This window comes from Sarcophilus harrisii, chromosome 1, assembly GCF_902635505.1.
Source record: "Sarcophilus harrisii chromosome 1, mSarHar1.11, whole genome shotgun sequence".
NCBI lineage: Eukaryota > Metazoa > Chordata > Mammalia > Dasyuromorphia > Dasyuridae > Sarcophilus > Sarcophilus harrisii.
In genome coordinates, this window is record NC_045426.1 from 3,190,009 (window position 1) to 3,212,164 (window position 22,156).

At 54.0% G+C, this 22,156-nt stretch overlaps 1 protein-coding gene across 1 annotated transcript in view; it reads left to right on the plus strand.

The window, feature by feature from the left end:
- The window catches only part of LOC100932343 (corticotropin-releasing factor receptor 2), a 74,259-nt gene that overhangs the window by 26,290 nt on the left and 25,813 nt on the right, over positions 1 to 22,156 (plus strand). Inside the window, exons 6-8 of the mRNA XM_031961786.1 lie at positions 18,567 to 18,652; positions 20,306 to 20,412; positions 20,730 to 20,847. Coding sequence (XP_031817646.1) covers positions 18,567 to 18,652; positions 20,306 to 20,412; positions 20,730 to 20,847 — 311 coding nt within the window. The remainder of the gene's footprint in view (positions 1 to 18,566; positions 18,653 to 20,305; positions 20,413 to 20,729; positions 20,848 to 22,156) is intronic.

The window sequence follows — 22,156 nt, forward strand, 5'->3', positions numbered from 1 at the left end:
AGAGGCTGACCTTGCTCAGTCTCTGGTGCCCTTTTATGCTCGTGCTGGAGCAGAGGCTCTTAAGCTATGCTAGTGATGTGGTTTGTTTCCTTTATGTTTCATTTATTTGTGTTTTGGCTTAAAAACATAATTCGGAGAGTCCTTGTACTATACTAGACTGTCTGCCCAGTGGGACCAGAGCACATAAGAATGGCTGAGCCCCCCCCCCACCTGGTGGGGTAGTTTGTTTGGCCTGGGACCTGTGTTTTTATCTAGTTAGGGATTCTTTCTGGTATAGAAACTCCCTTCATGCAGGCAGACCAGGAGCTTGTCTGCTGTAGTATAAGGATTGGCTGGAGCAAGTGTTCAGGCAAGAAGATGAATCTTCAGGCAAGTCCAAAGCAATAAGGTGACTTGCCTAAGGTCACACAGCTGGTGTGTGTGTGTTTGGGGGGTATCTATATGGATGTATGTTTGTGGGGGGGGTCTATAGGGGGTGTATGTGTGTGCAGGCACAGACTTCAAATCTAATTCTTTTCCCACTGTATCATTTCTTTGTCCTTTCCATCTCCCCCACTATGGCTTAGCCGACCATCTAGTTCTTTTGTAGACAAATGAGATGACAAAGCTCTGGATCAGTCGCCTGATCCAGAAGCATAGGACCTTCTGCCACCAATCAAAATGGTCTCCTTAGCTGGTATAGAGGGAATGGAGTATGTTGTGGATGGAGGAGAGAACACTTAGAGGGAGTATGAGAAGTGTCCCCCACTCCCCCAAGACCCAGGGATTTGGATTAGACAGATGTTAAGGTTAACTGGGAGACATGAGTCCATTTGACAGAGGGGGAAACTGAGTCTCTCTGAGAACTTGTGACTTGTCCGTGGCCCCAACTAACGTGGCAGAACAGAGGCTTTGTCAGAGTGATCTGGAAGGGACCTCGGAGATCACCAGGATGACCCCCAGCACACTACAGAGAGGGACCCAGCTCAGAGAGGTTACAGAGAGTCCCGCCCGAGTCCCACAGCTACAGCAATCTGACAGAGCCAGGATACACACCTGCGTCTTGTGACTCAAACCAAGGGTCTTTTTCCCTATTACATGCTATGGTTTGCACTAGAACTCGGGTTCTTAAAGACAAACCCAGCACTTCCCGCCTCTCCTTCCTCTGCTCTCCTTTTTAAGGGGGAATTTCACCTTTACCTTTGATCCCGGGTCAATGTCTCCATTAGAGCTCCCAGCTCAGTCTCTGGGGTGAGGTGAGAAGGCAAGAGAGGCTGAGACAGTGGGTCCCTGGCGTCTCTGGCCTGGTCCCGAGCTGCCGCTCTCATTGATAGAGAAAGAACCCGTTGGCCACGTAGGGCATCTGAGCCGGACAACTCCTGCTCCCGCTCACACTGAGCAATGACTTCTCCCTGCTCTATCACCACTGCAGCCCACCCCACTCAGTCCCACCAGGAGCCTTTCTTCCCAGAGGAGATACCGAGTCATCCTTGTCTTTCCTAAGGACATCTCCCACAATCTTGTCCATTCTGGAGTTCATTAATAACAAGAAGTACCATTTATAGAGCACCGACTATGTGCCAGGCCCTGAGACGAGCACTTTACAAAGATTACCTCATTTGATACCCTTGAGAGATAGGTGCTATATAATAGCCCCTTTTATAGTTTGGGAAACTGAGGCAGACAGAAGTGAAGTGTCTTGCCAAGGTTCGCAAAGCTAGAGAGTCAAAGACTGGATTTGACTTTGAGGCTTTTCTCCCTCCAGCCCCAGTTCTCTGGGCACTGTGGTGCCCCCCCCAGCTTTTCCAATGCCCAGGGATAAGGACTAGAGCTGGGGAAAGTCACTGACAAGGAGCTAGCTCCCAGATACAAAGGCTCCCTCTCCCAAGGCAGGACAGCATCTTCTCGGCAAATTCTAGCCCTGGGGCTGCCTAGAGCACCGACGTACCCGATGGGTCTTAGAGCAAGACTTGACTTGACCCCGGTCTTCCTGACTTGACCATGTCATGTTGACTTTCTCTCTCTTTCTCTCTAAAACACCTGAAAGTCTCCACTAATCCCAAATGTTATTGAACAAGCTGAGAATGAGTCTGGAAAAATGTGATTCCCCATAGAAATACTCCTTCCTCCATGTCCATAGGCTCTCCTGTCTGCCTGCCAGGCTCATTTATCTAGTCGGGGAACCTGAGGCAGACACAGTTGTCCCTCGGCTCAGCATCTTGATCTAATAAACACGTCTCATTGTTCATCGGTCACGGCAGGGGGGCAGGCCCTGAGTCAGTGGGTACTACCTTGAAGCTGCCTCCAGACATGGGAATGGGAAGCACTGAGTCACCCAACCCTCTTGTCTGACTTCCCTTGACCCTGCGTACACTTGTGAAATTTAATTTAATTCAATCCGACCCAATCCAAGGAGCATTAGTAAGCACCCACTATGTGCCCCGGATGGGGTCAGTTGTCGGCCCCTAGGCAGACAAGGGAATCATGTCTCCCACCCCAGGAGGCCCTGATCCAATGAGGGAGGCAATGTCCCTGCCCTGCGGAAGCTCCCACGTCTGTTGCCTTGATTAGTGCTCTGGAGGGACTCTCTTTGTCTGACTGCCAACTTGCCAGGAGACCCAGTCTGGAGCCCGCCTCTGATTCCTCCAGCCTTCCTGACCCAGGCAAGCCAGCGCAACCTTCCGGGCTCCTCCCAGATTGCTTCCTTTTAAAGTTGGTGAGGTCTCAAGTCCCTTCTGGCTCCGTAATCTTCTGCCTTTCCTTGGAAATTCACGCGTCCGCTGGCACATCAGTCCCACGACGGGGTTTAGCCGGGATCATTCACAGGGGCACTGGGCCTTCACAGAGTGAGGCAGCGACCACTAATTCAAGTAGATTTAAGGGAAGGATCATCGCAAAGACTTCCCGCTTTTGCCACAGCATTCCCTTGGATTTTCCCCGTCTTTCTCGGAGGGAAGTGCTAGTCTTCCTCGCATTTTACAGAGGAGGGAATGAGGGCCTGGAGAAGGGAAGGGGCTTGGCCACAATCACACAGTGAGGAGGAGAAGGGATCGGTGCCGTGTATCTCCTGAGAGATGCTGCTGCCGGGAGCATCCCGAGGAGCTTCCTAAAGGAAGGCGGGGGCGTCGGCTCAGTGAGAAACGAGTGGTGGGCGACCCTGTCAGCAGGTAGGGTTGCAAACAGCTCCACTCCTCTTACTGGAGACGCCGAAGACCTCGAACAGCAACCCCCAGAACATCGAATAATGACGTGGGCTTAAGCAATAGGGAGGGCTTGCAACTTGTTCTCATCGGCCTCTTAGAACTTAAAAGAGGGGCACACGCTGTGCTTATGGATTTTTGCCACCAAGCAAAGTTGGACTGGGCTGTTAGTAGACTAGGTTAAATCGGTATTCAAAAAGATAGTCACATGACACACCAATTAACCTGATCTAATAAAAGCAAAATTGAGCCTGGAGATGGCTCAAGCCCCCAGAGCAGGGGGGGACTTTCTGAAATCAATTAGTCCCCATTCGCTATGGCAGCAAGTTGGGGTCCCCAGGAGTGATCGCCCAAAGTCAGATTCCGTGGCTAAGCTGAGAATCCAAGCGAGGACTTCAGAATGCAGCCTCTGTTCCTTCCACCATGTCACCCTGGGATTCCAAAACTCAACCACGCCAGTACAAAGTGTCCCAAAGTCTTAGCAGGCCTTAAGCGTATTAAGCTTATTATCAAAGCTTTCAACAACACTAAGGACACGGATGCTGAGAGCTTCCAGAAAGAGCCTGGTGGGGAGTTGCCTCAGGCTAGAAAATCAACACCAGGATTTTGTCAGTGTGGACAGCTCCCTGCCTGACTTCAGACTGCAGCCTGGCTGTGGCTTGGGCAAGTCTTGGGAGTTTCTGGAAACAGAAGAGATGGTGGCTTGCCCAGGATCACCCAATTAGTGTCCAAGTCTGACCCAAATGTTCTAGGCTCCAAGGTCAGCACTCACCCTATGGCCTGAGGGTGCCTCCCTGCAGTCCCCAAAGGGGTGTGCATTAACAGAGACCGGACATCTAGAACAGGCCAACAGTTCCTATGTCCTCCCCCTCTGCTCAGACTGTGGGAAGCAGAAGGCATTGGCAAAGGGCCAAGGGTCTAACCTGGAAAACAGAAAACTGGAGGCAGGAGGGAACTAGCCAAAGCGGCTGAAGGGCCAGCCCATGGAAAAGGCACTAGCTTTTCTCTGCTTGGGCCAAGAGGAAAGAAAAGGAGGCGGAGAGAGATTTTAGAGAGGCAGATTTGATTTAGATAAAGGGAAAACTTCCTAATAATTAGAAGTGTTCCGGAGCAGAATGTGGGCTGGGAGAATTCTCCCTCCCCAAAGACCTCCAAGCAAAGTCTTGCCATTTGTCCTCTTTGCCCTTAACAGAAAACCTTCCTCAGGTGTAGAGAAAGGTGCGGGTGAGTCCTTCACTCGGAGCTTCTGCGATCTTTTGTTTTTAGAACAAAGGAGCTGGTGGATGTCCTTGGAGAATGGCTCTAGGAAAGGGGGAGAAGTTGGAGCTGCAAGGGAGAGGCAGTCACCGGAACTGAAAATTAACTGGAGGAGTGTGATGGCAAGAGAGACTGAGATAGCTCCCAAAGGAGTTGAGGCTGGCAGCGAATGCCAAGGACAACAAAAGGGCTTGATCTCACGGTAGGAGAAGAAAGGGCAGGAGACCAGGGACCGGATTGTGCCCTGCTTGGGGCCACTGGCACAGTAGGAAGGAAAGCCAGGTAGACAGCCACCCGGCCTTAATTCGCTTCTCTCCCCTTTATTGAGGAGAATGATCTTCAGAGCGGAAAGGCTTTTTAAATTATTAACAGGAAAGTAAACCCAAAGATCAATGAGGAGACAGTCAGAGATCAGCTAGCTGCCCTCCGCGAGCTGCGGTCCCTTGGCCCAGATGGATTACACCCTTAAATAGGGGAGGAAACCGGCAGGAGGAATTGCTAAATCAGGGATCTTTAAGGATCAGGGAGAGCAGATCTGCTACAGGATGGAAGACAAATCAACACCCTGGAACGTGGGAGAACAAAGTGCAAACTAGAGACCACAGAACTTGACTTTGATACTTGGCAAAGTTCTAGAACACATTATTAAAGGGATGGCTTGTGGCTCTTAGAAAAGGAAGCAGCGACACTAACAGCCACGTGGCTTCTGCAAGCACAGTTTATAATCTGCGTGAGCGTAGTCCTGGCTCCTGCTCCGTCACGTGGACCTCTTTGCCTTCTCTGACAGCGTTACCGGGCAGAGAGATCAGGGTGACGCTGTAGCCGGAGCAGACGCCAGCAAGGGGTTTGGCTAAATGAAAGTATGGCGATAGTCCGACAGAGAGAGGGAAGTGGCTGTTAGGAAAGCTTGGTGGATTTAGAACGGGGGGAACCTGGTCCAGCGGATTACTTCCTAGGTCAAGGTCAGTCCCCAGGTGGCCCGAGGAGGGGACTCTGACTGGGATGGAGTCCTTGATGGCACATCTGTCAAATTTATGGATGAGAGAAAGTCTGGAGGGAACCCTCCCAATACATCAAATAGAAGACGGAGGATACAAATGTACCCCGACAGATGGCGCGTTGTTATTGAATCATTTCAGTGGTGTCCTATTCTGAATGATTTGCCATTTGCTTCTCCAGATCACGGCACAGATGAAAAAAATGAGATCGACAATGAAGTGACTTGCCCAGGATCATCCAGCTAGTAAATGGCCGAGGCTGGATTTGAGCTCAGAAATATGGGGCTTCGTGACTTCAGGCCCTGTGAGCTACGGTGCCCCTAGTGGCACTTCAGGTGGCCTGAGTTGAATCTAAAAATCATTTTATTAGGGGAAAAAGTTGAGTCTGAACTTATATTCAAAAATCAATCTGTGGCTCCACTTTCTGTCCCCTCCCTCCCTTCTTAACTTACAAACTGACCCCGTCATTTCACGCTCCAAAGTCACCAGGGATCTCTTCTTAATGGCCAAGAACAGGGTCTCCTTGACATTCTCTTCTTCCTCCCCCTCCCTCCCTCCCTCTCACACACAATTCAATAACCCCCAGTGACTCCCTGTCGCTTGTGAGAACAAATACAAAATCCCCTCTATTTGGCTTTCAAATCCCTTGTTAACCCGCCCCGTGAACCTTTCCAGTCTTTTATCTTAGCCTTCTTCAGTGACAGCAGAGCCTTCTATGACTCTGGCTCCTCGCTGCTCCACCTCTTGGCTCCGGACCCTCACTCTGGCCATCCCCCCAGCCCCAAAGGCTCTCCCTCAGCATCTCGGCCTCCCGACTTCCCTGGTCTCCTTCCAGTCTCGGATAAAATTCGACTTTTCCAAAGAAATCTTTCCTTAATTCTAGCAATGTTCCCTCTGTTAATTATTTCCCGCTCATCCTACATATAACTTGCCTGTAATTGTTTTCTTCTTCATTGGACTGGGAGCTCCTTGAGAGGAGGGATCGTCCGGCCTCTTTGTGTCTCCCTAGAGCTTGGCACATAACAGGTGCTTAATAAGTGTTTATTGACTGAAATGTAATAAGTGCGGGACAAGGATGATCTGGCTGCTTATGTGACAAGGATCTGGAAGTGTCGGTGGGCAGCAAGCTCCCTGGGAATCCCGAGTGTGATGTGGCTTCCAGATGCTAACGTGATTTGGGGGCGGATTATTTCCTAATGGAGTTATCCCGGTGATGGGAGACGCGACAATGGCCGCACCGGACAAGGGTCCGTTGGCACCTGCTGCTCATTGGTCGGGCCCGTGTTAGCAAGCAGCGGGTGATGAGCGGTCTGAGAATGGGAGACACCGTGGGACCTGGGGTGGGAGTGAGGGTCACCGAGGAGCTGAGAGAACCACAGATACACAGCTGGGCGGCTGGGGCAGAACTTGGGCCGAGGAGGACGAATTGCGGAGTGACCGGGGACCGCCGAGTCACCAGCCAGCAGCGTGGGCCAAAGGGACCTGCCCGGGCTGCTGGGGCACGGGTCTGCCCTTCGTTCTCCGGGACCACCAAAATGGCCGCCCGTGGGTAGTTACAGGTTTGAGAGCCAAGAGAATAGAAGTCTGGGAAGCAAAGACGACCAGGGGAAAACAAGAGCTCTTAGGGGAGATCGATGTCCCAGAGTGGCTGCCAACCAGCAGGCGCTGGGGAGAGACAGCGGAAGCTGGGGTTCCTACCATGTGGGGCCGGCTCATTCGCAAACAGGACAGGAGTCCTGGCTTACCCCGAGGTGCTTAAAGGGCAGAAGTCCAGGGTTCTAGTTACAGACCAGGCCCAAGTCTGGGGCTCCGTCTCAAGGCCCAACTTTGGAAAATGGGGTCGGGGGCTACAGTGCGTCAGAATTGGATCCGGTTTTATCCTACGCTTGAGGAAGGTCACGGATGCACCGTCACGTGTCCAGAGGAGGACGGTCATGGCCTTGGGCCACGTCATAGATGAGAAATGACTTGCAGAAGGTTCCTAGCAAGGATGTGAAAGCTTCAGGTACTTAAAAGGCAGCCACATGAAGGAGACATGGTCTAGGTGGGTCCCAGAGCAAAACTGGCAGTGCTGCAAGTCACAGGGAAGCATCCTGCAGCTGTAAGGAGAGGTTTCTTTTTTCTTTTTTTTTTTTTTGTCCGAGGCAATTGAGGTTAAGTGATTTGCCCAAGGTCAGACCACTAGGAAGTACTAAGTGTCTGAGGTCAGATTTGAACTCGGGTCCTCCTGACTTCAGGGCTGGTGCTCTATCCAGTGCACCACTGAGCTGCCCCAAGGAGACGTTTCTTTAAGATTTAAGTTGTCCAGGGAGCAATGGACGGCTTCAAGGGGTAATGGGTTCCCCATCACTGGAGGTAACCAAGAAGTTTCTGTGTGCGTACTTTCGAGGCTTCAGGTCCCGGTCAGACTAGCAGAGGCTGGGTCCCTTTGGGCTCTGTGATTCCGCAGGGTTCAAGGAAGGTCTCCGGGGAGAGGCAGTGATGGGAGACACAATGGGGAGTTTGCCACAGACATGCTGGTCAGCGGTCACTGGGCACCAAAGAGCACCTGCAGCCCAGGGAGAAGCAGCCCCGGGATCCAGGCCAAGGAGGGCTCTGGGACTCTGGGAGCCCCGCCTGCTTTCCTGCTTTCTTGAGTCAGGGAGGCTGGGAGGTTGTGGCCCCCAAGTCCCCGGCCCCTTTCCTCACCATGGATCCAAGCAGCCCGCATCAGCCTCCGACGCCTGAGTTCTGTCTGCTCTGACCAAGAGACTGTGGCTGAGTCTTCTGACTGTGGCTTCCCCTCCCTGCGCACTGCGCATCTCTCTGTTCTGAGACGGATGAAGTTGTGTGGATCGGGGCAGTGACAGAGAAGCGGGAGATGAGAAGGGGCTGGGAACCCGAGTTCAAATCCTGCCTCAGACTCCTACTGGGTGCGCAACCAGGGCAAGACATTTAGCCCCTTTTAGTGTCGATTTCCTCCTCTATAAAAAGGGTCAATAATTGATGCCGACTTCAGAGCGCATCAAATAAGACAGGGCAGGTAAAACTGCTTCCCCACAACACCCCGGGGTACAGCCTATGGATTTCTCTTCTCCGGGATTCTCTTGTCTTTGGGTTTTCAGGCCACTCTCCTTCCCAGGTCTCCTCCTCCCTCTCTGACTGGTCCTCTTCTGCCTCCTTTGCAAAGTCTTTTAAGGGCCCTGGGCCTCCCAGAAGGCTCTGCTCTGGGCTCCCTCCCTTCCATTTCCCCTGTGACTCGTCAGATTCAATCACCATCTCTGAGTCTGCCCAGCCCTGATCTCTCCGCTGCCCCCTGCCAAGCATCCCCAACTGCCGGGGTGGCCGACGTCCAGAGGACGGTTTCATTTCTCTTAAGCTCAAAATGGAATCGTTTCCTTCCCCCCCCCCCAGTCCTTTTTCCTCTTCCTAGTTTAGGGTCAGGGATTCGAACCCAGCTTCCCAAGGCGGCAGTGTGGCCCCGAGGAAAGTTCTCTGACTGAAATCAGAGGGTGCAGCTTCAGATCCTGTCCCTGATGTCCATGATCTTGGATGTCGCTCCTTCTAAAGACTCGGTTTCCTGCTTTGTAAAGTGGGGAAGTGGATTAAGGGCCCCCCTCCAGCTCTGTCTGGTCCAACACTCTCCCTCTCTGGCCATCACTGCTGCTGTGTCTCTGCAGGATCAGTTTTCCTTCTGTCGGAGGAGATAGGGGAGGGCTTGTGATAGTCCTTTGTTTGGGGATGGGGGGGGGGGTCTGCATCTTGGCTTGAATTCATGGTGGAGAGTCGGCCTCAGAGAGACTCGGGACGTGTACACTGGGTTCAGGTGGGGCCTGGGTCTGTGAGGGCTGTGCTCAGGGGGTGGGAAGGCCCTGCAGATCCACCCCCTTTTTCAGCTCTGAGCCACCACCATCACTGCCATCTTTCCAGTCTGCCTTTGCTTCTCTTTTGGGAAAGGCTCTCTCTCTTTCCCCCCTCTGACACAATCTCTCTCTCTTTTTTTCATTCTGTCTTTGTCTCTGTCTCTTTCTGTCTGTCTCTCTGTCTCTCTCTGTCTCTGTCTCTGTCTCTCTGTCTCTGTCTCTCTCTGTCTCTGTCTCTGTCTCTCTTCTCTGTCTGTCTCTGTCTGTCTCTGATTCTCTGTCTCTGTCTCTCTCTGTCTCTCTCTCTCTCTCTCTCTCTCTCTCTCTCACACACACACACACACACACACACACACACACACGTACCCTAGGGGAAATTGGATCTTCAGAAATCACCCCTTCCCAAGGACCTGAAAGACTTTCTTACATAATCCTTGTGAGTCAGGCGGCAGCAGGGCTGGGTCATGGCTCCAAATCTGGAGGTGAGGAGCCTAAGTTCATAGAGATTTAAGGACCCACGGACGGTCCGGGGCTAGTGAACGAGCAATGGTTCTGCTGGGGCCCGACCTTCGGAACCAGCACCAAGACACCATTTTGTGTCGCCTTTGAAAGGAGGCACCCGGAGGGCAGGGCACCCGCCGAGCCGGGCCGGATGCTGGGGTGTGGAGGGTGTCTATTCTCCCGAAGGCCAAAGCCAGGGTCCCCCTGAGGTGTCTCTGAGCCCCCCGAGTGTCTCCAAGTAAGAAAACACAGACCTGGGTGTCTGCCTGTGATTGCCACCTCCCTTCTCCACTCCCTCCCTCCTTTCTCGGCGTCATGGTGATGAAAGCCACGGCTCCCCTTGATGGTTGCTAGGGACAACATAGTACAAAGGAGACCCTTCAGACAAGAAAAGAGAGAAAAGCAGTGGGACCTTCTCCCACCTGCACTCTTCGCTTCACACAATGGCTGGGATGGGAGCTTTGGCATCTGCGCTGGATTCGAGTCGTGCCTGTCCTGCTTTCCCCTGCGTGTTTCCCTGGAGAGGACCTCATTTTTCATCCACAGTCTCCATGGAGACTGGAAAAGAGCCAAAGCATCTTTCCCACTGGACCTGTGATCCAGGGAGGGCCCGGGGAAGCTGAGGAAGCTGACAAGTCCCCAGGCATAGCACAAGGGACTTGGCTCCAGTGAGTCACCCCAGGTCAGGGAGCAGGCTGGGGAAGCTTCTCCTGGGGAGCCCCTCACCCCGCTGAGGCACCCCCCATGGGTGCCCCTCACCCCACTCAGACTCCCCGCCCCATAAGTGCAGTCAGGTATGACCTGGGCCCGAAGCTTTGAACCTCAGGGTGAGGTTCTGCCCATCCAGTGAGTTTGGCGTGGGCGCGTCTGTTTGGAAGCTGCCCCGGGAAAGCCGGCTGCCAGCCTGTGAGAATGGCCCACCTCCTCCCATGGAGGCCCCGGGTCCACCCGAAGTGCCAGAGGCCCTGCTCACTCCTCTTCTGGGGGCCTTGGGGGAGCCCCTGGCACCCACCGGAACCCCCTGTTCTGGGATACCTTCCCTGGCCTTTCTCAATGACCCCTGTCTCCTGTTCACCATCAGAACTCCTCCCCAGGCCTTCCCACGTCATATTCCATGGTCCCCATGCTAACATCCCAGCCTTTGCTTCCCTGGCTCACCAAAGGAACCCCGCCCACCCGGGTGCTGACGGCGGCCCGGCCTCCTTCTCCTCTCCCTCCTGGCTTCAAACCTGTGCCTCAGGATGAGTTTCCCTGTCGCCATCTGCCTCGTTTTCTTTGTCCGCTTGGGTTTTCCAGGGTAGATGCTGGGGCAGCTCCTTTAAGAGCCCCTTGGGCGGGGGCCCAGGGAGACATGGCCACTCGCAGGACGGCAGCGTCCCCTTTGACCTGGAGTTCTGGTGCCAGGGAATGGGCATCCCTCCCATGGTGCTCCTCCCCTAGGAGCACCGGCTCTTTGTGGCTGGCTGGGGAGTGGGTCCTTCACCGCACAGAAAATCCTGGAGCATGACAGTTCTGGGCCTGGAGAATCAGCGCCGGGCTGCGGGAGACGCTGAGAGTCGGGGGCCGTGGGGCTCTCTGTCCCCTTGCTTGCCTCCGCACGACCCCTGATAAGCCGCCATCCAGCCGAGCCAGCCACCTCCCAACGCCAAGTTCTCCCAGGGATTCGCGAGCCGGAGCTGAGCCGTCTCCCTGCAGCCCACCCAGGGACATTGTGCAGCCCACCCGGGGCGTCGTTCAGCCGGGAGACCGCACGGAGCGAGTCTGCCTCCATTTCCATCACGGAACCTCGGGGTCCCGGGGCTGAAAGCGGGCAGCGCGGCCCTCGGCTGAACATGTCTGAGGGGCGCAGGACAGAGGGTGTCCGGTGTCTGAGTCCCCCAAGGGTGGCGCCTGACCCCTGTGAAGCAGCTTGCCCGCTCTGAGACTGCCCCGTGGGCAGGAAGCTGTTCCCGACCTGAGCCTGAGCCAGCCTGTCCCCTCCTGCCGGCCCCCACCAAGCCTCTCCGTGGTGGCTTTGGGGCAATTGTGGGCGAGCATGCCCTTTGCCCTCTTCTGATCTGGCCAATGAGCTTCAGGGAGAGAACCCCCGGCCCCCCCGCTGCAGAAGTCGAACTTGGAACGAGGTGCTGCTGGAGGAGGAAATCACACGCTCACCGGCCCGTGTCCAGCCTTTGCTGGGAAGGGCCGGCAAACCTATGGTTTTCTCACATCCCATCTCCCTCCTCCCGGTTCCTGATGACACGAGCCACTAGAAAACCCCGAACAAGGAGAGAAGCAAGCCGGAGGGCCCTTCTGGCCCCACAGGGCGAAGAAGGAGGAAGCAGGCCGGCTCAGAGAAGCAGGGGGCCATCTTCTCCCCCCGCCATGACATGGGCTGTCCCCTTCTTTGCTCAGCCCTCCTGGGCTCCCTGCCAGGCTCAGCTTGAGCATCTTCTCCTGCAGGAAGTCTTCCTGACTGCTCTGGAAATCACTTCATATATTTTTAATTGTAAGATGGTGCAGGTCCACCTCCCTTCTCTGACACATATTAGCCGGGTGACCCTAGACAAGTCCCTTACTCCTCCCATGCCCCCAGGCTCCTCCCCCAGCCTGTAACGCTCCTCCTGGGCATTCCCACTATCCCTTAAATCACAGCTCCAGGGCAGACCCACCTCCTACCTGCTCTAGAACTTAAGCTCCTGGAACTCAGGGGCCGTTTTGTTTCTCTCTTGGTACCTCTGGTACTTAGCACATAGTAGGTACTTAACTGATGCTTGTTGAATGGGATTATATATACGTGAGAGCTATTACTCTGAGGGTTCCTAAAGGAGAAAGATAAGGTGGCTAGACCAATGCTCCAGCCCTGTCTGGGCCCCAGACTTGCCGGGGCGGGCTCTGCCTGCATGTGGAAAGACCACGAGCCTGCTCGATTTCCTCCTGCCCTAATGCCCATGGCTGTCTTGGTGGCACACAAGCCAGGCCGATTCTCAGCAAGGTCATGGGCATTTCCATGGTAACTAATGCAGCCCTTGTCAGAAATAGCCCCTGCGTGTGCTCCCAGCCTCCCGATCTCCAGACTATAATGGAGCTCCATGGCCATCTGGGGTGACATACCTGAACGACATTCAGCCTCCCTCTCAGAGGACAGTCTACCTCCAACCTGAAGCCCCCGCCAGACAAGGACCCCCCCAGGACAGCCCTCGTGCTCCAGACACCCCCCTGGGCCTGCCTCTCTGTGGCGCTCACAGTGCCCCGAGTCTCCTGGAAGATGGGGGACCCCCCCACTCCCCCCAGGGAGTGGGGAAGGAGCCAGAGATCAGAAAAGCCTGAGAGGAGGAAGAGGAACTGACCCCTGGGCAAGCTCCTGTCCCATGAGGCCACGGTCAAGGACACATGTAAACGACCTGTCCTTGGTGAAGAGAAGGGCCCCCTCATCGGGGGCTGGGGCAAAGGATTGCAGAATGGGGCAGAGTGGAGGGATAGAGAGGGGAGGGGGGAAGCTCCCCAGGGACGGTCTCCATTCCTCAATAACATGGAAGGCCAGTGAGGAGGGGGCACTGGCGCCGGTCTGAGGAGAAAGAGGGCATTGGAATAGCCTCCGGAGAGTGTCCAAGGGTCAGTGAGGGATGAACTCGCGCTCGCCGTAGAGGTTGGACTTGGGGAGGTTTGTGGTGCACTCGGGACAGTCCAGCAGCTCACGGGAAGGAGCGAAGGAGACTGAGGAGGCCCAGGCAAGGGAGGGAGGGAGTCTGGTGTGTTTGTGTGAGTGTGAGGGATGCTACCCATTTATGTGCAGGAGCTGAGGGAAGCTGCTTGTGGATTCGTATTTGCTCAGTCAGGAGGGGTGAGATATGAACCAGAGCAGGGATTGGGGGGGAGGCAGGGACGGAGATCCCCATGATAGGGTGGGAGAAGGGACCAGAAGAGGCAGGAGGGGGGCTGCTGTCAGAGAGAAGTTGGGAGCTCTGGAGCCAGGGGCAGAATCGTTCTTGTCGAGGGGGGAAACATCCCTGTTCCAACTGAGGGGAAAGTGGGAAAGCTCAGAAGGTCGATGCCCTGAGAGGCCAGAATGATGGTGAGAACAGGGGAAGGCATTTGGGAGGAGATGAGAAGAGGGGGCACCCAGGGTAAAGCCTGGAGGGACAGCAGTGCTTAAGGGCAAGAGGCGGGCCGTGGAAAAAGAAGGCCGGGGAGGAGCCGTCTGAAGTAGGAGGAGTTTGGGGAGGAGTCTCATAAATAATGTCCAAGTCGGGAGGCCATTAGTGTCATGAGCTACAGACAAGTGAAGGATGATGGAGAATGAGAAAAAGCCCTCGTTCTGGCAATTTGGGGCGCGTTTCCTTTGCTCTTTTGAGGGGAGAAGGAGCCAGATCTCAGGGGCTGAGGAAGAAGCAGCCACGGAATCCTTCCTTCTTTGCAGAGGAGGGGAAACGTGGGTGTGGAATCTCACACAGGAAACCTGCGCGCGCCTGGTTCTGCCAGACTTTCCTTTTTAATATTTGTTAATTGATCAAAGAGCACTTATTAACTGCCTGTCATATGCCAGGCACTGTGCCCAGGACTGGATACGGAAAAAAGGAAAAAGAGAGTTCCTCAACTCAAGGGGCTGGCAATCGCATGAGGCGGGGAGAAAAATGATGAGCTTTTAAAAGGACTAAATGTTTGGTGTTGCATGGAAAGACAGAAAAAATAAACAGCTTGAGGACATGGCAGGCTCGAGGGAGTATGGCGGGTGTTTCTTTATAGGGAAAGGGAAAGGAGCCAATAATAATAGCTGACATTTCTATAGCACCTACTATGTGCCGAGCGCTAAGCTAAGTGCTTTACTATTATCTCATTTGATCCTTACCACCTTGTGAAGTAGGAGCTATTATCATCCCCATTTTTCAGATGAGAAAATTGAGGCAAACAGAAGTGAAATGATTTTCCCCAAGTCACACAGCTGGCAAATGTCCAAGGCTGGATTTGAACTCAGGTCTTCCTGGCTCCAGGCTCGTTCACTGCATTATTTACCCGCTTCTGTAAAGCCGAGGTTAAAACATAGAGATAGTCATTGATGAAGGTGTCAGAGGGAAATCTGGAGCAAACTTATCTGGCAGACGGGAGTGGGAACTGAAGAGCTCAGTGAGAGTGAAGTCATCAGCCCCTGGATCTTGGCAGGATGGATGATGGTGGGGGAAGAGGCAGGGGAGAGGGGCAGTCTCCCGGGTGATGGGGCCAAACACTAAGGAAGGCAGGAAAATGCCTTGGAGACGTAGGATTGTGGGGAGGGTGAGGACCAATCAGTCCCAGAAAACGACCTTTAATAAACTGATAATAGACTTTCATGATTTCCAAAGGGAAAAAAACCCACAACATAGAACCAGAAGGATCCCAAGTGAATTCGAGCAAACGTTTGGTCAGTTGTTGTCCTTTGTTCTCCAAGAGGATCACAATGATATCATCCTGGCAGAGCCAAGGTCCAATGTGTCCGACTGTGGCTGTGCAAACCAATACAAGCTTGGAAGCTTTACCCTAGGGCAGCCACAAGTATGAACATTTGGGGCAGATTCTCTAGATTTGCACATCTGTGCTAGAACAAATATCGTCAACAGTAGTGGTCTCAGTGGAGATCCTCCCCTTCCTGGTCTCCAGGTAGCTATTGGGGTTCTAGGTATTTGGTGGATCAGAATTCTCTCTACATCCCACGTCACGAGCCCCCATCAGTGGGTTTTATAGTCAGTCATGGAACACGACTCCCTCCTTTCTTCTACATGTGAAGCCCAAATCCAGAAAGAATCCGTAGAAGCCCAAGGTCACACTTGGGATGAGTCTTGGAGCCAAGTTTCCTATGCAGGACCTTTGATTCTGAATCTCTGCTCTACACCGCCCTGCAGACAAGGATCTGACGGGGACTCATGCCAGAAAATTGGGTTAAGGGCTCCTGGGCTCCCAACACTCAGGCTCCACATATTTTCAGAAAGACACAAAGACATCAGCAAGTGAGAGTAGAGGCCATCTGGGACATTGGGGAGAGGCCTCCATAAAACTTTTATGCGCAAAAGAAAGTTGCTGATTTTGCAAGGGAAGTTCACCCAAGCGGGAAGGCTGTGTCTCTTCTAACAGCCAGAAAAAGTATAAATGGCTGCATGGAGACATCCACCTTCAACTCAAACAACTTTTCAAATATGTTTATTTGAGAAGAATGAGCTTATGGGGGCTGCTGAAAAACACCCCGGAAAAATCTATTTCAGAGGGTTACAGGACCTGCTGGCCAGAGTTTAGGGTTTACATTTTCCTCGTTTGGGGCATTTAAGTCTGTTTAATTTAAGCCTGTTTAAGCCAATTGGAGCTCACAGGAAAGCTGAGGAGTTGACAAATAAGCTCGATATAGCACCAAGGGAACGGGCCATCCCATCAGCATTCGTCAGTATTCTTCATGGCTGGCATATGACTGCTTGAGGCTGGTTTCATGGAGACAATCGTGTCTCTTAGGGGCAGAGTTGTCGACAAGAGCCCCAGAGAGGGAGGATCCCATACTCTGGGAGAGACCGAGTTTGGCAAATCCCATATGTCTCTCCCTTCTCCTATCCAAGCTAGTCAGCTGCCAAACTGATATTCCTCTCCTCAGAGGCTATCTGGACTGACCCGCTTATTCTAAGGCAGGTAAAAGGAGACCCAGACAAGGAAGTGGCTTGTCCAAGGCCACAGAGGTGACTTGCCGCTGAGTCCCCCTCAGACCAGTCTTCTGCATCTCAGTGGGCACCCCCATCCTTTTACTCAGCTGACCTGGGAGGACCCTGGGAGGACCTTTGTGGTGATCTTCCTTCCCAGAGCCTCTGCAGAGCCTGTGGGATGAACACCTGAGCTGGAGGCCGGCCAAATCTCTCAGCTTCCTTGGGTGTGGAATAGAGGCCACTTCTTGCTGCAGATCGATGGAGGGGGGTCAGAGCCAGTAGGTTTCCCAGCCCCGAGGGCCTTCCCCAGACCAAGGTTCAGATCCCCATGGGATGGGTGGGCTCTCCGGTAGAGACCTGGGGTTCAGAGGGCAGGCATGCCAGTGGTCAGACTAGCCTGGACTTCCGCCCTTCCAGGACTGTGATTTCCCAGGGCTGCCAGCACAGATCGCAGCCCCAACAAGCTCCCAGAGAATCTGAGACCGAACAGTTCCCCCAAGGCTGCCCAGGGAGCTTCTCCCAACCTCCATTGGCCGTCCTTCAGGTGGCAGACATCCCTGGTCTCGGGGGCACCGTGGGAGTCTTCCTAGCTTAAGAGCCCAGCCAGGACCGCTCTCCCTGGCAAAGCTACCCACCGAGCATCGCTTTTTGTAATGAATGACCGAGTTCCAGAGCAGTTGTTAAAAAGCCATTCCTTTGACAAAATGCTCGCTCCGGAAGCCCTGCAAGGGAGAATTAGATCCATTGTGAAATTCGGTGCTGGTCAAATAGGTGGAAGCGACTCTCAAATTCCCGTGGTTTGAGGCTCCCGGGCTTGTGCCCAGGCCACAGCCCCCTCCGCCTTTGTCTGCATCGCGCTCGCCATCAGCATTGCCCCGAGTCCGTCACTTATTAGTTACTCTCTTATCTAGAGCGAGCAGGGACCGACGTCTTCTCGGGGCGGGGGTGATGGAGTCAGCCCCTTCCTGCCCCATCTCAATGCGCTCGGCCCCAGCCACGTGCTGCCGGGAGCTGACAAGTGGGCAAGTCGGCAAATGGGCAGCTCCCAGCCTCCCTGGCGGCTCTCCACGGGGAGTGATTAATTAGTGCTGAGAGTTCATAGACTGGGCTGAAATGATCACGTGACTGTGCTTCCGCTTGGGCTAGAGGCAATTGTGACCCCCAACCAGTTGCACATCCATCCACGGGATCCAGTGGGATACGTAAAAAATGGCGAGGTCAGGGACGGCCGCTGAAGGGGTGCGTCGAGGGCCAACCCTGGAGTCAGGAGGACTTGAGTTCAAATCTAGCTTCAGACACTTCCACGCTGTGTGACTCTGGGCAAGCCAGTTCCCCCCAATTACATAGAAATAAATAACCGATGCCTCCGTTGGTGTGGGAGGCGGCAGGAGAATAGTGGTTTTTTCAGCCATAACTGGATTAAATTGAGAGGAAATATGAGGAAGTGAATAATAATCCAAAATCCAGTGTGAGAGGTGAGAGTGGGGAGTGCAGTGGGAAGATCCCGGCTCAATATGAACAAGCCAAGTTCTGAGCCAGTGGGACCTCAGGACGGCCTTGGGTGTTTCTGGGCTGACATTGGCTCCTCTGTAAGTGAAAAGGGTGCACCAGAAAGTCTCTCCCAGCTAGAAATCTCAGCTCCTCCGATCCAGGCCCTTCCTAATATGAAGCCCAAGGGCACAGACCTGAAGGCAGCACCTGCTCCCCGGTTCTCCGGTGAGGCTGGGGGGAGGGGAGAGAGGGGCTGAGGCTCCCCCAGGCCCGCTCCATCACCAGATGTTCCAGAGGCGCTCCAAAGCTCGGCACTCAACCAGCCTTCACTTAAGGTCACACCTGTGTGCCCCGATTCAGTGAATTAAAATAATTCTCAAATCAAGTCCCTAAAAGAGAGAGAAAAGACAAGGAGGGAGGAAGGAAGGAAGGAAGGAAGGAAGGAGGGAAGGACTGAACAACGAATGAGGGTCCAGCACTGTGCTTAGGACTGGAGATACTGAGAAAGACGAAACCTCAGTCCCTTCCCTCACCTTCTAATGGGGGAGATGGAAGCTAATAGCAAGCCCACGACAAAGTCCAGATCACACTCCAGTCCCCCTGTATAGGGGCCCGTGTTCTGCCTCCCCTCCCCCCCAAGCACCCCCTGTGCTTCTGTTGCAGGGAATGCTTACCGAGAGTGCACAGATAATGGGACTTGGGCCTCCCGGATCAACTACTCCCAGTGTGAGCCCATCTTGGATGACCAGGTGAGTGGCCCCTCCCCCACATGCCCCACTCCCCCCCCAGGGGATGACATGAGCCCCCCCCCCGAAGCCTGGCTGGCTGCTGCTTCTATGGCAGAACTCAAAGGGGGGCTCATTCTTTCTTGGCCCCTCAGCCCAACATGGGGGAGGCAGAAGGGAGGAGCTGGGGCACCAGCAGAATGGAGCAAAGAGCTCCCTAGACTCCTTCCCTTCAGTCCCAGGGAAGTGGGAACAGGCGGACGAGGCCCTTTTCTAGGCACAGGGAGCTCACATCCAGCGCACGGGGAAATTCATCTCCATCTTTTGTGCAGACTCCCCCTCACCCCAATTCTGACCACAGATAGAAACAAGGCCTAGCCGAGTCCCGCAGACACAAATCTTTCTTGGGGACCTTTCCGGTAATTATGTCCACCCTCAAATAATGTTCTTCAAGGACAGAGATGTTACCTCTGAAGTATAGTGTGGTCCCAAGTTCAAATCCTGCCTTGCTTCTTCCTCCTGTCTGCTCCCCTCCCCCAAACCCATCAGCAAGTCTCTCAGGTGGCTGGAGCTCAGCCTCCTCATTCACTAAAGGGAGCTGGTTCCCACCTCGGCACTTGGAGCACAGATTTGAGGCCATTCAGAGCCTTAGAGAAACCGAGTCACTGCCCCTCAGGCTTCCCGGCCTCAAAGGCCCGGAGCAAGCCCTTTGTTGCCCCCTGGAGCTGTGGGGACTCCATAGAGCTCGGGATGGGACACCTTTGATGGGCTCAGAGCAGACCTTTCCACTGAATCCAAACTGATGGGAACTATTTTTTCCTTTGCTTCCTTACCTTACCTTGTTCCTTATGTAAGGAACAAATGACAATGAACAAAACAATAAATCAAGGCCCGACTTGTAGTTTTCTGTTCTCGCTCTGGCCCCGTGACCTTGAGCATGACATTGAATCTCAGGGACCCTCAACTTCCTCACGAGTGTGGGGGGCGGGGAGGGGCTGCTCAGGACAAAGTCTGGGGTTTTCCGACTCCTGTCAGCCAAGTGCCTGAGGGTAGGAAGTCTGGCCAGGCAGGAGCTCCCTCGGTGTCCCCTGCCCGGGTCATTCTGTACCCGAGAAGTCTCCCCCCTGGTGGCCCCCAATTCCATGCAGTGAGTATTAGGCGGGAACCTTGGGCATCTGGGGAGGCTTTGTTGACAAGAGAGCCCTCGAATTAAGCCTTCGAGGCTGGGAGGGCAAAGCTAGATGAGGCAGAGCTTCCGAGGGCCAATAAACAAGTCCAAGCTGGCCCCCGAGCTGAGGACGCCGGGAGACAGCTCTCGTGATCTCTAATTCATCCCAGTTCTGAAGAAGTAGTGAAATGGGCAGAATGGGTAAACCGAGGCCCAGCAGAGTCAAGTGCATAGGAATCTCACAGCTGAGAGTCAAGGTTTGGCATCTGGCCCCCAGCCTGGTAACAGAAAGCAGGGAAACCCTGGTGTCCCCCCCCCAGCAGGCTGCTCTGGACCACCTCAGAAGGAATCCAGAATCCAGAAGGAAACTGGGGGGAGGGAGCCCCAAGGCTGGGCCCCAGTGGTCTCTGGGGAGTCAGGAGCGGGGGCAGCTTGGTCCCCACACCCCGCATCCCCCAAGTGTTGGATCATCTCCCCCGTCTCTGCCTCGTCTATGTGTCTCCCCACAGAAGAAATATGACGTGCACTACAAGATAGCGCTCATCATCAACTACCTGGGACACTGCATGTCCATGGGGGCTCTCCTCGCCGCCTTCCTGCTCTTCCTCGGCTTGCAGTGAGTCACATCTCCTCTCCCACTCACGCCGTCCTCGGGCTCTCTCCTTCTCTGCCCCTGACTCTGTCTCTCTCAGCTTCCTTCTCCTTCTGTCCCTCCTCCCCCATTCTCTTCTCTCCTTTGATCTCTGTTCTCTCCTCCCTCCCCTGGGCTGGTGGGACTACAGAGCCACAGCAATTTACTGAGTGAGGGATGACAAGGCCTTGGGCTTTGGAAAGACCCTTTGATGACTGAGTGAAGGGTGACATACTGGGCTGGGCTGATGCCCCCACAGAGGCTCAAGCCTCCTACCTCCCCGCCTTTGCCTCCCCACCCAGGAGCATCCGCTGCCTCCGGAACATCATTCACTGGAACCTCATCAGCACCTTCATCCTCCGGAACCTCCTCTGGTTCCTCCTGCAGCTGATCGACCACACTGTGCATGAGAACAACGAGGTACTGGGGCAGTGGCACCTTCCGGGGGGCCATGGGGCAAAGCCCGGTGACCTCCAGTAGAGGCCTGGGAACTCTGATTTCTGGCACAACTTTAGGCCACAGTGGGCACAGGGTGGCTTGTGGGCATTTGGGAGGAGAAGCCGGGATATCGGTCCGTGAGGTAACCAAGATGCTCTCTCTTCACTAAGTACAAACTAAGTACAAAACTTCACTAAGCACTAAACCCAAAGCTCGAACCCCTAACCCGAGCCAGACAACCCTTCTGTGCCCCAGAAGATCCAGAAGACACATGGAGCAGATGCCAGCAAATGGCTTCTCTAGTCCCCAGTCAGAGAGACCTAGGGCTGGAAGAGACCCCAGAGGGCATCTGGCTTAGCCCCCCATTTCCCAGATGGGGAAACTGGCCCCCAAATAGGTGCTTTGTGCAATCTTGGACAGCGAGCTTTGGAGATGGGGCAGAAGGCACAGGTTCTCGCATTGGGAGCCCAAGCTTGTCCCCTGCTTCTCTGCCCTGTTGCTGTACAGAGACCAGGGAAGCCGCTGCTTGTGCAAAGTGGTGAATCCCCTGGAGTTTTTTAAGTGCGTGTTAAGTTTGGTTAATCCCTGCCAGCTCTACCCTTCTTGACTGCCCCTTCTGAACTGCCTTTTGCTCTCTGCTGGGCATTTGGTTCATTTTTATTGATTCCTTTCTTTTTTTTTTTTTTTTTTTTGCATCATTATCACAGTGTCCACAGATACACAATGCATGTACACACACACATGCACGCACACACACCCATACACACACACATACACACACACACTACCTCTCCCCTCCCCTCAAATATGAATCCTCCCTTGTGCCAAGTAAGCAAAATAAAGCAAAAACAATTCCCTCCAGCCACATCCCCAAACAGAAGCCATCCCTCTTTGTCAGGAAGGGACGCACGCTTTCACGGAGCCTTTGGAAGCCCGACTGGTCTTTGTGTAGATCCTAACTTTAAGCCTTTTGGAGTTGTCTTTACAGTATCGTTGACTCTTTAGAAGTCGTTCTCCTGGTTCTGCTCACTCCACCTGCCTCAGTTCATTCAAGATTACTGATCAGACAAGGTCCCATGGGGAGGGGGGGGGGGCTTGAGAGCATAGCTAAAGAGGTCACCCTTGGCAAGAAGGAGACGAGGATAATGTAGGAAGGCTTTGAGAAAACAGGGAGAGAGAGAGTCAGGGAGATAGAGACAGAGATATGGCATGTGGAGGGCTGGAATCCCCTGCCCCGTAGTCTCAACACAGTTAAGAAAGATCTGCTTGGTCTGTTGGGAGAACGGTCAGG